The sequence below is a fragment of the Bubalus bubalis genome, chromosome 11 (genome assembly GCF_019923935.1).
Source record: "Bubalus bubalis isolate 160015118507 breed Murrah chromosome 11, NDDB_SH_1, whole genome shotgun sequence".
NCBI classification, from domain to species: domain Eukaryota; kingdom Metazoa; phylum Chordata; class Mammalia; order Artiodactyla; family Bovidae; genus Bubalus; species Bubalus bubalis.
In genome coordinates, this window is record NC_059167.1 from 15,453,617 (window position 1) to 15,467,349 (window position 13,733).

Here is a 13,733-nt window from a genome sequence, read left to right on the forward strand (position 1 = left end):
CCCTTCCCAGGCACCCAGGACCTCGGCTACCTCATTCCCCTTTGCTGCTTCCCTGACATTCCTTCTTTGCCCATATTTCTCGTCAAACTCAAGCCAGGGTTGCCGTCAACTCGATGAATTACCCAGCTGCTAAATCCCCCATCTCTCCTTGCTTTCCTGCTCAACATAATCAAAAGATGTACTTCCCCCATACAAAATTTCATATTTATTGACTGTGACTTGATCCAGGGACAAATACATAGATATTTCAAGCTCAACTAAAGAAGTCACCTCTGGAGAGAAGAAAACTAAATAATTTAAATATCCAATATTTGTTGTACTTGGTAATTTTATGTGAGGAAATGCCCCATAAGCATCATACACAGTTCACAGTCTCACCCACCCAGAAGGTTTCTTTGGGGGCTCCCCCTCCCTTAGGGAGGGACCACGATACTGTGAAATGGGCCCCCACCCCAACTGCACCAGCCATACAAGCTGGGATGAGTGTAACCTTTAAAGAGAATTAAAAGCCACTTTTCACACTGATGGAAATCTGAATCCAAGATCCCCCTCATCTCCTAATCCAATCGCCTTCTTCTGACACTCTGTTTCAATTCTGGCGGCACTGAAAAGATCCTCTGCCCAGGGAAACCCCAGAACTGGAATCAAAAATGTCAGCGTGGAGGCTGGACCCTGCGGTCGCCCCTCAGGAGACGCTGCTGTGAAGTTGCCTTCTCTCTGAGGCGCGGTCCACCTGGGGTTGGAGGTATTCTGTTCAGCGCGGGGCATAATCACACTCACTGGGACCCCACGTTATCCAGAGTATTGTTTTAGGGATGTCGTGCTTCCTGGGAGGAAGGGGTGGTACAAAAAACGAAAGGATGACCGAAGGAGAACTGACTTTAGTAGTTCAGCTTGGTTGGGTGGGGGTGAGGAGGAAGAATAGCAAGAAGTTAAGCACATCCACGAGAATCTAGAGTTTTCATTGTAGTATTACCTGAAGCCTTCCGGGGGAACCACATGGAGTGCGTCCACACCCAGACGCCCCGGACACCTGCCCGGAGCGCGGCGGCGCATGGAGCGCCCGCGGGGAGCCCGGGACAGGTACCTGGGCAGGTGGGACGACGATCGCGGAGGGCCCTGGGAGGGGAACGGCGGGTGGCCAGAGCAGGACCGCGCAAAGTCAAGGATGGTCGCGCGGGGCAGCGTTCGACCGTTTGGGGGATCAGTTGTGCGCGTCCCCACTCCGCGCACTCGGCAAGCTGCCCAAGTCCGGGGATCTGCGGTTACCCGGTGTCTAGCCCCCCAGCCCCCGCCGGCCACCCGCGCGCACGCGACTCAGACCACCCCAGGTTCCAGGGAGGCGAGCGCAAAGCCGCCCCGGGGCACGGAAATCACCCGCACCGCCTTGCCTAAAGCCGAGAACCAACTTTGCTTCCGCTGCAGCGTCCAGCCGATTGTCCCCACTCCTGGCGGGAGGCGGGCATCCCGTGGCCGGGCAAGCGGGGCGCAGTCTAACCCGGCCGCGCTGCCCGCACCCCTGGGAGCAGGTGGCGGGGGGGACTTGGGTCCACCGCGCCGCGTGCGCGCCCTCGGGGAGCCGCTCTGGGACAGTAGCGCAGGACCGTGCTAGCCGCCCAGTTTCCAAACCTGCGCGGCACGTTCAATTTCGCCCCCTTGCCTGGACCGCTTCTAGTCCCCCATATGAAAATAAACATTAAAGTCAAAGGGCCCGCAGGGACGCTTTCCCGAGTGGGGACGGGACATCCTTGAGACATTCCCGCACCTGTTCTGGGCTCGCTCCTCCCCATTCCACAGAAACTCAAATATTTTCTCCCCGCGGGGGACGATAGGAGTGAATGCGAAAAGCTTTGCTCTTACCTAAGAGTGAGGGTTTGTCAAAACGCGGGGTGGCGGGGGTGGGGGGGGGCGGGTGAGGGAAAAGTTAGAGTCGGGTTCACCCCCAGAAGGAAACCCAGAAAAGTGTGCGGTTTTCCCCTTCCGACGTCCCCCCCCAAGTGCCCTCACCTCCCCCCCCCCCGCCACCCCCGGGGTCCCTGCCACTTCAAGAATGCCTAGAAGAACTGCGACACTCAAGACAGAGACGGCCGGACAGGCAGAAGGACAGACACAGACGGAGAAGCCGAGCACCTACTGGTTGTGGTAGCCGAGGGGATCAGGGACGCAGAGTTCGGACACGTCCATCAGTCCCGTTTTAGCATTCCCAGTTGGTAGAGAAAAGGCGGCGGGGAGATCACGCGGAAGAGCGAGTGAAGGGCACCGGCGAGGTGCGAGTCCGGGTAGGGGCACGGTGAGCCGGCCAAGGCGGAGTGGGTGGATGGAAGCGCCGCGGCGGGGCGCGAGGGAGGCCAAGAGCCGTGCGCGCCCAGCCCAGCGCTCCCGCACTCGGGCACACACTCCTGTGCGGGCAGAGGGGATGCGAAGCGGTGGAGGCGGCTCGGGCACAAGAGACTTGGAGCCCGCTAACCCTACTGTAGCTTTAAGGCTGGGAGACTGATGTATGGTTTGGCTCCTATTGGCTATCTCTCAGGGGCTGGACTTAAAGTGACAGAATCGAGCTGGGGTGGGGGGAGGGGGGGTGAGCCAGAGAGACTTCAATGGAACCAGCCGCTCGCTCGAGGTCCCCACCTCAGGAGGAGTAGGAGAACTGTGCTGTAGAGCCGCAAGGCCTGTCCTCTCGCCATTAAAGAAAAAAAAAAATTTTTTTTTTCTTTTTTAGCCCAACTGGCTGGTGGGGCTGGGGACTTGAAAGGTGTGCCCCTTATATATCCTCTCCACCCCCAACCCCCAGTCTGATCTTTTAACTGGCAAGTCCAGCAAACTCATCTCAGCCTTTTGGAAGGGGTCTCTCTTTTTTTTTTGTTTTGGAAGGGGTCTCTTTTTAAATTTAAAAACGAGACCCATTTCTCCTCCCGCCTATCAAAGAGAAGAGGCCAGCTCCTTAGAAATTCAGAGCCTCACACCTGGTGTTTGGTGCATAAAAGTGCAAAGGGTCAGGCCTGTAGGTGAGCCCCAGCAAGAGAGGGGATGATTCCCTTCCCAGCTCTCATCACCTGGGCCAGTGGGTTCTGAACAGCTCTCACAGGACTAGACGGCAGGGCTTGATGCTATAAAACACTCAAGATGTATACAGTGATGTTCTCTTCATTGGCAACCCTCAGAAACGTTCCCAGGACACAGACACAAGCAAATAAATTCCTGTCTGCTTAGAAAAACACAACGATGGTTAAAACAACCAACTTACCAGCCACATCCACTTCACGGCACAAGTAGACACTTCAACACACACACCTGAATCCCCAGCTACGAACATACCTGCATCCCTGTCTGCTGCTGTCTCCATGAACCCGAATATTACTGTACCAAAACCAGCTGTAAGTCAAGCCCCAGTCCTTCTTCTGGGGCTTGTCATCTTTTAAGATGTGCCAGCCACAGGGATAATAATCAATTTGATGATTCAAATGAGTGTGGGGAGGAGATAGGTATAGAATTATTTAAAAGGGAGGGGGGAAAAAAAGCCCTCAAGAGAGACCATCACCTTATTCTCCTATACTCTACAAAAGACAATGAGCAGTAGGGGGGAAAACATCATTTTATCATCAGAATAAAGTCTAAATGGATTGTAACTGCAGGCAGTGTTCAAGCACTTCAGGAATAAAAGCAGGAGGGTTGTGAGAAACCCCAGGAGGGGCCGGCCGCCCGGGAGGGGCTGGGGAATGGGTGGCAGGACGGCAGATGATACTTGACTTGGATAAATGGAAGCTCGTGCAGGCCGGGAAACTGAGCTGAGGTTTTTCCTCTGTGCTGAAGTGGAGGACCGCGTGGGATTCTCCAGGCTCGGGGCGCTGGCAGGTATCTCACAGAGAGATGGATGAAGACGTCGACTCTGTCAGTAGAGCCCCCAGCAGCTCTGGATTTTTTTTTTTTAATCACATAGGTACTTGGTTACATCGGAAATGGAAAGAGGGGTGCAGAGATCCAACCACCATGTCTTGCCAAGACCTCAGATTGGCTTCTCTGCATCCTTTCTGGCCCCTGGAAATCCACTCGCTAAGCACTTAGCAGCCAGGGAGCGCTTTGTAAAATGAACATCCAAAGTCCCCTTCGAAATTTATTGCATTTAGGAAAGAGACCCCAGTCCTTCCCCATGGCCAACCAGCACCCCCCAGATAACAAGTGCCTATGTGTCTCCATGCCCTGTCTCAGCCCGTGAAGTGGCCCCCTCAGGCTTTGTCCCTGCCACCGAGGACGTCCCAGCTTCCAGATCACATCAGAAGCTTCTGCTATTTGCCTTGCTTCAGGTAATTTATTAGTTTGCAATTATACATATATTGGTATGACTAATACCACCCCCTGCATGCATGTGCGCGCGCGCGCACACACACACACGCACCACTAGACTGTAAGCTCTGTAAGGGCAGGGTTTTTGTTCACTGGAGAATCCCCAGTGTTTACCAGTGCCTGGCACATGGCAGTTGCTTAATTAAAAACTCTGTTGAATGAAATGTCAGACCATAGCAGTTTAGAGTGGGGTGGGGGCCGTCTGCTGTGGGGATAGGCTGGCTGCCCTGCAGGGACTTAGCTCCTAACAGGTTGTTTGAGATCCACTGGGTCTTTTCGGGGGTGCACTTTTTGTAAACTGGAGATAGAGCTCACTCAGTGGAGTGTGAAAAGAAAGACAACTTCACAGCTTGGAGTGGATGCAAAGCCACTGGGTGCAAATGAGGGAAAACAGAAAGTCTGTGTTGGTTCAAAACATATACACACTACTGTATATAAAATAGATAACTAACAAGTACCTACTATATAGCAGAAGGAACTCTGCTCAATATTCTGTAATGGCCTATATGGGAAGAGCATCTACACAAAAGTGGGTATATCTATAACTGATTTGCTTGGCTATACAGCAGAGAAACACAACACTGTAAATCAACTATACTCCAGTAAAAATTAACATTAAAAAAGCCAGGCTCATGCCCGCACAACTACTGTCTGCATGCAAGACACAGGGACGCAGGTAGCTAAGGGCCTCGCCCCTGGGCCCTAGCTGAGTGTCCTCCAGGGCGAGAAAGAGGTCCCTGAGCTCCAGCCCTCTTTGGCCGTCCTCCTCCTCCGCAGTGACTGTCCAGCCCCATCACACACGGCCCTGGAGCAGAGTTCTTCCTCCCTTCCCTCCATGGCAAATGTGAGCCTGCAGACTCCACTGCAGGGGAGGAGAGGGCCCACCGGCACGGACACCCTGGGGAACCTGATCCAGCCTGGCAGGGCCAGGCTTCTCCTGTGGTTTCCCAGGCAAGTGTGGCCAGGACACACACTCTTTGTGGGACCAGTTTTTCTCCTCCCCTCTGTCCCCAGCCAGCTCATGGCTGGTGGGGTTCCTTCCCAAAGCCAGGGTGGGTTCCGGGCCTCTAGCTGGAGGTCGAGTGCAGAGGACGCCTGGGCTCTGGTCCTGACCATTTTGCATGGCCTGGCCTAAGTCAGCTCTTCTCCAGAAAGCAAAGGTGGTACTGGGGGGTAGAGTCAGGGTGGGCAGATCTCTTGGGCTCCCGCAAGCTCAAAAGTCGTTCGGCCCATCATCTTCTCAATCTTCCACTGCTCACCCGGAGCAGGTGCTATTTCTAGTCCACCCCCACCCCAGCAAAAAGCTCTAAGCCACCTCTTTACTCTCCTCTGTCCCCATATTGGCACCCCCAAGTGGGCAAGTCAGCCCAAGGAGAATGGAACAAAAGGCATCGGACACAGGAATTGTGGAGGGTAGAAGGGGAACAGCAGCTGACATTGTTCTTATGACAAACTCCTTTAAATAGACATTTCTTACATTCACAAGACCTTATGGCTGGGGGGCGGGGGGTGGGAATGGGAAGGGTTCGGGCAATCATTTAGAACCATCATCAGACTTTATAAATAAGGAAATTTTTAAGTGGCCCTGTGTGGTGGAGTGACCTACCCAAGGTCACACAGTGAAGAACTGGCAAAGCATGGATTTCTACTTATTCTATTCCTAATTCTTTGTATGCAGGTCTCTTCACTTTCCCGCCTCCCTCCTTCCCCAAGTTCAAGCTCTCTCCTAAGGAATATTCCACTCTTCCCCAAGTGGAAGAGTGTGGACCCTTTCCCAAGTGGTTTCCTTGGGGTTGGGTTCCAGGAGGCAGATAAATAGGAAAAGATTCCCAGACACTGCTCAGCCTGTTCTGTCCCCCAAACCTATGTTTCCCTGGATACAAAAAGCACCCAGTGTCTCACAAATAGCCGAACCCAGGTCCACACTATCCACCCGCTCTTTCCCATCCCAGTCTGGCTAAGTCCTAGAATGGGCTGTCTGAATGCCTGCACCTGGATCTTGAGGACCACTCAAGCTGCCTTGCCATAATCTATGCAGCTGAACCCAGAGCATCACCCATTGCCGCAAATGTGGTGAAGATCTCCGCCCTTGGAGCGTGTGCCGTCTCGAGGTGCCTCCCCACCCTGCTCTGACACTGATCTTTTCTGCGCAGGAAACAACAGCAGCAAGCAATGTCTCTCAGATTTCTGAATCCCCTCCCTGCACTGGCTACTCTCCAGCCCAACAATGAGGAGGCTTTTCTCCTCTTTCAAGCCAGGCAACCCAGCAGGAGGACCTGATGGCCTCATCACAAAAGACAAGACCCAATAGGAATTTCTGGAGATCCTGCCACATTCTCCCTAAGCACAGTGAACACGAGACACTAATTGTTTATAGCATCCCTGTCCCTCGACGGCATCCACGTTCACCATACCAAGTTTCCAGGTGAGAACGATGCCTACAAGGCATGTAGTTACTCCTTACCACCAGCCCAGGAAGGAGAGGGTGCCTCCATGGAACTGTCTGATCACAATCCACGCCAGGGTAAGCACTGTTCCACCCCAGGGTGAGCACTGGGGGAGGTGAGCTGGGAGAGTGCATCCATTGATGGTCCGTGAGGATTAAGGTGGGCCCAGCCTGGACAGTGAGCCTGACCTGGGCATCTCTGGGGATCTTGCTGATCAAGCCAGGGCTCTGTGAACTCCTGGCCAGAGAAAATGTCCCCGACCACACACCCCTGTGGGCCCGCTGTCTTCTCAAGGCTTGAATTTTGGGATGTGGGGTTATATCCCCCTGTGCTGGTCAGCAGACTGGCAGCCCACTGGCTGGCACAGGTCCCAAGGATCATAATGAACTGATAACACTAATACAATGCGAGTTTGTGCTCCCATAATAGTCTCCTGCTGACAGATAAATGCTGCGGAAACATGATGGCTTTTCCTGAAGCTGTAAGGGGCTATTATTGGGGCAAGAAGGTTCGTGTTCTGTTGGCACTGCCGCCGTGACACCAAAGATGAAATGTGAAGGGGGCTACGTCTTGAGTGGATAAATGCTTGGGGTCCCTCCCACCACTACTATCCACTTCATTATCTGAAACAACTACCAGGGGTCTTGGAGGAATAACTTCCAGATATTTCAAAGCTCTGTGATTATCATTTTTTTTTTTCCCTGAGTCTCAAGATTCCATTCTCACTAACACAGCTGCATGGCATATTGAAGTTCTCTGTGTGCCCAAAAGATTCCTTTCCCTGTGCAAGACGGCGACTGCAGTGAGCAGGCAGGAAGGTGAGATGTGTCCCTCCAAAGAAACAGAGATCTTTCCCCTTCCTCATCTCCAGGAGAATAGGAACACATCATGACTCTAAGAGCTTTGCCACCTGCCAAATTTTGGGAGGAAGAGAGAGGAACAGGAGGGGGAGTACAAAGAGAGGAAGAAAGAGGAGGTACAGAACGAGGAGGAGGGTCAGTGAAGCAGAAAGTACCTTGTTAGCACCTGGTACCTAAGAGGCATTAAACAACTTGCTATTGACTGACTGAATGAGCTGCCTAATTAAGTATTTTCCATTACAGTGGATGGTGGGTTTTTCTCAAAACTAATAACAAAGAAATCTGACCTTATTTTCATCTGTGTCACATATTAATTTATCACCCAATTTCTTGTGACTTTTGCATCAGTTTGTGCATAAAACATGGTCGATTTCAAATATCAAGCAAGCAGTTTGTTTCTAGGGCCTTATCATTAGTAAAAGGCCAGATTTTCTTTGGCGATAGCTTTTTTTTTTTTAATATATTTGTATTTTTTTCAGAGTTAGGTTTTATTCAGTGGGAATTTTTAGGACTGCAAGCCCCCAAGACAGCATCTCAAGTGGCCCAGACAGAACTGCTCTAAGGAGGCGAGGGAAGGAGCCAAAACATACAGAAGTTTTGCAATGAAGGACAGGTGGGCTGAACATCAAAAGATGATTGTTAATTCAAGGAAGCCGGATATCTCGAGTTAAGGAATTTAGCATTTTTCTATGTATGGGAAGATGCAAGAGTCTGAGCTCACTGAAATCATTCCCTTCCTATGCTGGATGACAGTTTTAACTGCCAAAGTGTCATGGTCAACAACTGGCCACAGAAAGAAGGAAGAATTTGTTTGGCAAACTCAACAAATTATGCCTCCCAGTACATTTCTACTCTCAGAGATAATTACCTCAAAGAAATTATTAAATATGTGAAACTTTGGGAAAATTAATTGTAAGCTAACACACACGTGTTAAGTGTTGCCATTTAGTGGGAAACAAAGAAACGTGTTGGCTGAGCCTGTCTCCCTAGCGTTAATGATATAAAAGTCAACACGGGGAACACTGAAACGCGATTTCATTTCCTAATGGCTCAATTAAGGTAGAACTTCTTATTTCATTATTCTTTAGAATAAAATGCATTTTATTTTTGCTCTAGTAAAATGTTTTATGGAGAGGGAAAAACAGCACATGCTTTTAGGTTTTAGGAAAAATCAAATGTAAGTGTTTTATAAACTGTAAAGTGCTCGAGCTATGTAAAACATGATTAAGATGAGAGCTTTCGACTGTGTTTTTACATGAGAAAAGTGCTGGTCAACAGTTACCTTCCCAAATGTAAATTGTAATGAAGCCAGTCACATCAGCGAAGTCCGCACCGCTCGGAAAGAGGTAATTAAGAGTGTGTACATGTTAAGCCACTTCACTCAGGTCCCACTCTTTGTGATCCCATGGACCGTAGCCTCCCAGGCTCCTCTGCCCATAGGATTCTCCAGGCAGGAATACCAGAGTGAATTGCCATGCTCTCCTCCAGGGGATCTTCCAAACCCAGGAATCAAACAAACCTGCCTCTCTTACGGCTCCTGCATTGGCAGGTGGGTTCTTTACCACTAGCGCCACCTGGGAAGCAGTTATGAATGGGTCAGTACCAATTCCAGATGAAGGCTCCAGCCTTGGGGCCAGGGCCTCCCCTTACAACTTCATTCCTCATAAACAATTAGCAACAAGCTTCACTAGAACTCCTGTCTTAGAAGGCTTTGCCTTTCCAAGAAGAACGAGGCAAGGCAGGAAGGGAAACTGCAGGAGGACCAAAGAGGGTTTAGAGAAATAGAGAAGAAGGCAGTCAACGGTACAAGATTTAATATGGATAAACACCGGTAATACACTTGTCAGCAATGACCCTAGAATGAGCCAGACTGTAGGAGAGCTGGTGGAAGGGCAGCGATGCAGAGAGAGATCGGGGTCAGGACAGATAGCACATCAAGCATGGGCCTCCAGCTCAATGGCATGATAAACACTGCTTTGGGGTAATTCTACAAAACCCAGCCGAGCAAGGAGCAGCCGTAATTCCTCTTTACTCTCTCTTACTACAGGCACTGATGGAATTTTATGCGCAGCCCTGAGGAACTTGCTTCGAAAGCAGACTGGAAGGGTGATGAGGAAAGGACTGGAAGAGTGGTGAAGAAGGTGTCAAGGCCTCCCGAAGGCTGTCTGAGCCCCACATGGCAAGGGACAAACGTGGGACCATGTGGGATGGGTTGCCCCTGTGCACTGAAAGTCAACACCTGTGTTCAGAGCCCAAGTCACACGTGCACACTGTAGGCGTCGTCGCTGGTCCCCTCAACTGCCTCCTTTTTCTCTCTGGTTCAGCACCCCATTCAGGCTGAGTCTCACCTCCACGTCCAGTCCATGAGGGCTGGTTTAGTGAGGGTCCCAGACGATGCACCCTAGAAGTTCAGGAGGGTAGCTCCCTGAATTCTTCCGTTTTTTCCCTGCCCTCTGAGCACTGTTTTATGGTGTGGTTTCTCTTTATAAGCCCTCCGGAAGAGACATGCACGCCAGACACCCTGCTAAGCACGTGGTGGCCAGCACGGTATGCATCACATCACTTTGCTTGGCATCTAACCTCGCCTCCCTCCCCTTCCCATCGCCCTCCCTTCCCAGGCCTTATACTTGTCCAATGAAGTGTCAGCATTTTGTGTGTGTGTGTGTGTTTCTTCTTTTTCTGTCTTTTATTTATTTTAATTGGAGGATAATTACTTTACAATATTGTGATGGCTTTTGCCGTACATCAACACGAATCAGCTGGCCTCCGGCTCTGTTTTCTAGCTGAGATCAAGACTGAATCAGCAAGTGGCTCAGGACCACCGACTTGCTCACAGTTCACGCTATTTTATTATTTACTATGCCTTGCTTGGTTGGGGAGGAGGAGCGTAATGAGTGCGATGATTGATGGGTTGTGACGGGTGGGCACTGCACCAGTAACAGCCTCACTGACTTACAAAGGCCTAGGTGGACCTTGCCACACCCACCCATTCACCCATCCGTTCGGTCAGCTTGGTTCCCGTTCAGTTGCCAAGACGTTCAAGTCAATGGTGTCGTCTGAAGCCAAACGTCAGGACCCCTGGCCCGGCGTCCCTTCTCCACCGCCCTCTCTTCCAGTACATGCTGTGTTCTCCCTTCTCCCTGGTTTTCTTCATCCTGAGCTGAGCCACTTCCTGGGGTGACCACGTGTTCACCCACCCAACTCTGTGCTTAGTTTTAGCCTCAAGCACCGGGAGAATCCAGGGGCTTCAGGAATAGGTTTATGGTCTCACGTGGCAAAGTCTCCAGGGGCAGGTGGTTTCATCTTTTGGGTGGGCTGTCCTTAGCATACTGGCTGTCACCTTCGCCTGATCCCCCTAGAGGTGAAGCTTGCTTCTCGTGGCGTAGGTACCACTTCCTCACCCAACGTGTCCAAAGCCGGGAAGGGGGTGTGTGCATATATGAGTTTATGCTGGGAGAAATGTCCCCCCTGTGTCTCTAGTTTGTTTGTCTTGATTTGATTAGATTCCAGAGGAAAATCTTTCTTCCCCACTGCAGCAGACTTATCCTCACGTCTTCTCAGCCAGAATCCAGAACCACACTCACCCTAAACCAGTCACTGTCAGAGGAGAAATGGTTGCCGTGATTGGTTTAAAATACATTTACTCCCAGAAGTGGGGGGAGAGGCTCTCTGCTCCTGAGAACATTAATGTTCAGTGACAAGCAAGATTCCCTTCTGTCACAGGGGGAAGCAGGAAAGGCTATTGGGTGAGCAACCAACAGTGTCTGCCACACCTGGGCCGTACCATCGGCAGATTGGTGGCGATTGGCTGCCCATGGATGCAAGCAAGAAGGGGGTCACCGTCTGACAGGATGTAAAAACAGTGTAAAGCTAACTCTTAAGCCAGGCTACATTGTGTTCTCACCTTGCTGCAGCAAGTCAAAACAATGTCAGTGATAAAACACTCTTCCCAGGACTTCCCTGAAGTCTAGTGGTTCAGACTCTGCTTCCAGTGCATCCAATGCAGGGAGTGTGGGTTCGATCCCCGGTCAGGGAATTAAGAACCCACATGCTGTGTGGCATGGGCCAAAAAAAAGGCAAAACAAAACTGTTGCAGTTGCTGTTGGGTTTTAATAATATATGTACGCTTCAAATTAGCATATTCTTATTACTTGTCCTTTAATACAAATTGCATTCCACCTGAAGGTAATAAGTCAGCCACACACACACAAACTTAGCTCTAGGGGTGTTTCAAGAGTCCATTCTTAAAAACATGGGTTCAACCAAGCTCACTTAAGGCCTGTCTGTCTTGACCCCTGTGGTACTTCCTAAACATATCCTTGTGTTTAAATGGTAAATTCAAAGTAAACAATGACAGCACAGGGATTTCTAGAGACAGGAAAGAACTCGACTTACTTCAGTCTTGTTATTCTATGTGAAATTTTTATTTGCATTTAAAATTTAAAACAGTGAAACAGAACTGCGAGATGTAATATTCACAAGCTCAAATATTAGTTTTTACATGAAAAATCTTACTGGATTTGAATAATAACATTGAAACATTGAAATGTGTTCATGCTTTTGAACTGTTTATTTTTAGATTATCAACAGTCAGGAAAATAATGATTATTATAATGACTACTTGATTATATCCCAGTGTAAATTGGTTGTAGAGGATGGCAGATCCGGGTATCAAATATTCAGGGTCTGCCCACCCTATTGTCTGTTGTTCTGTCTCTTCCTGCCCCCAGCTGGGCTGGTGGTCCTGAGAAACAGAGAAAGGTGACTGACCACATTTTCCTAGGGTATCTTTAAGGGATACCTCCCTTGTGGCTCATCTGGTAAAGAATCCACCTGCAGTGCACGAAACCTGGGTTTGATCCCTGGGTTGGGAAGATCCCCTGGAGAAGGGAAAGGCTACCCACTCCAGTATTCTAGCCTGGAGAATTCCGTGGATTGTATGGTCCTTGGGGTCGCAAAGAATCGGACACGACTGAGTGACTTTCACTTTCACCTTCATCTTTAAGGGAACCATCTCCAAACAGGTCATCAGTAACCATCCCTGTGGGCTTCCCTGGAAGCTGTGGGCTTCCCTGGTAGCTCAGCTGGTAAAGAATCAGCCTGCAATGCAGGAGACCCTGGTTTGATTCCTGAGCCTGGAAGATCTACTGGAGAAGGGATAGGCTACCCACTCCAGTATTCTTGAGCTTCCCTAGTGGCTCAGATGATAAAGAATCTGCCTGCAATGTGAGAGACTTGAGTTCGATCCCTGGGTTGGGAAGGTCCCCTGGAGGAGGGCATGGCAACCCACTCCAGTATTCTTGCCTGGAGATTTCCGTGGACAGAGGAACCTGGTAGGCTACAGTCCATGCAGTCTCAACAAGTTGGATATGACTGAGTGACTTACACTTTCACTTCAACCATCCTTGAGCCCAGAAAGTGTCCACACAGCCCCTCAGCACCTTCAGTTTGTCTCCATTTACTCTATCTTCCTCCAATTGAATAATTCTGCCTGTGATCTCATACCAACAATAAAGACAGAAACTCTATTTCTTATTTATGATACGATCGATTCCTTCTTTTCGTCCATCACTAATATTGTAGCATTTTCATTTTCTCCTCTTTTTCCATTGCTCATTGAAGAACACCAACTCTAATATGACTGTTCCGTGATGGGGGTGGAGGGGGTGGTGGGGAAGGACCATTTACTGAGCATCACTCTGTGCTGGGCACTCAGCACTGTTCTGTTCTGACTCAAGGTTATCCACCCCACTTCACATCTGAGCTGGGTGTCATTACTTTCATTTTATCTGTTAAGGAGGGACTGGCTACCCACTCCAGTATTCTTGCCTGGACAATCCCATGGACAGAGGAGCTTGGGGGGCTACAGTCCATAGGGTTGCAAAGAATCGGACATGACTAAAGTGACTGAGCACTCGCACACAGCCGATTAACAATGTTGTAATAGCTTCAGGTTAACAGCGAAGGGACCCAGCCAGCCATCCGTATATATGTATCTATTCTCCCCCATCTATTTGCCATGAAGTGATGGGACCGGATGCCATGATCTTAGTTTTCTGAATGTTGAGTTTTAAGCCAGCTTTTT

The 13,733-nt window shown here is 50.0% G+C and overlaps 1 protein-coding gene across 2 annotated transcripts in view; it reads right to left on the minus strand.

The window, feature by feature from the left end:
• Positions 1-13,733, minus strand: part of ESRRB (estrogen related receptor beta) — a 185,654-nt gene that overhangs the window by 112,393 nt on the left and 59,528 nt on the right. Inside the window, exon 1 of one of the 2 annotated variants that reach the window (XM_006052866.4) lies at positions 2,135-2,449. The exons of the other annotated variant lie outside the window; for it this stretch is intronic. Within the exon in view, the coding sequence (XP_006052928.1) occupies positions 2,135-2,184 (50 nt within the window). The 5' untranslated portion in view covers positions 2,185-2,449. Of the gene's footprint in view, positions 1-2,134; positions 2,450-13,733 lie in introns of those variants that run through there. 2 annotated transcript variants of the gene reach the window in all.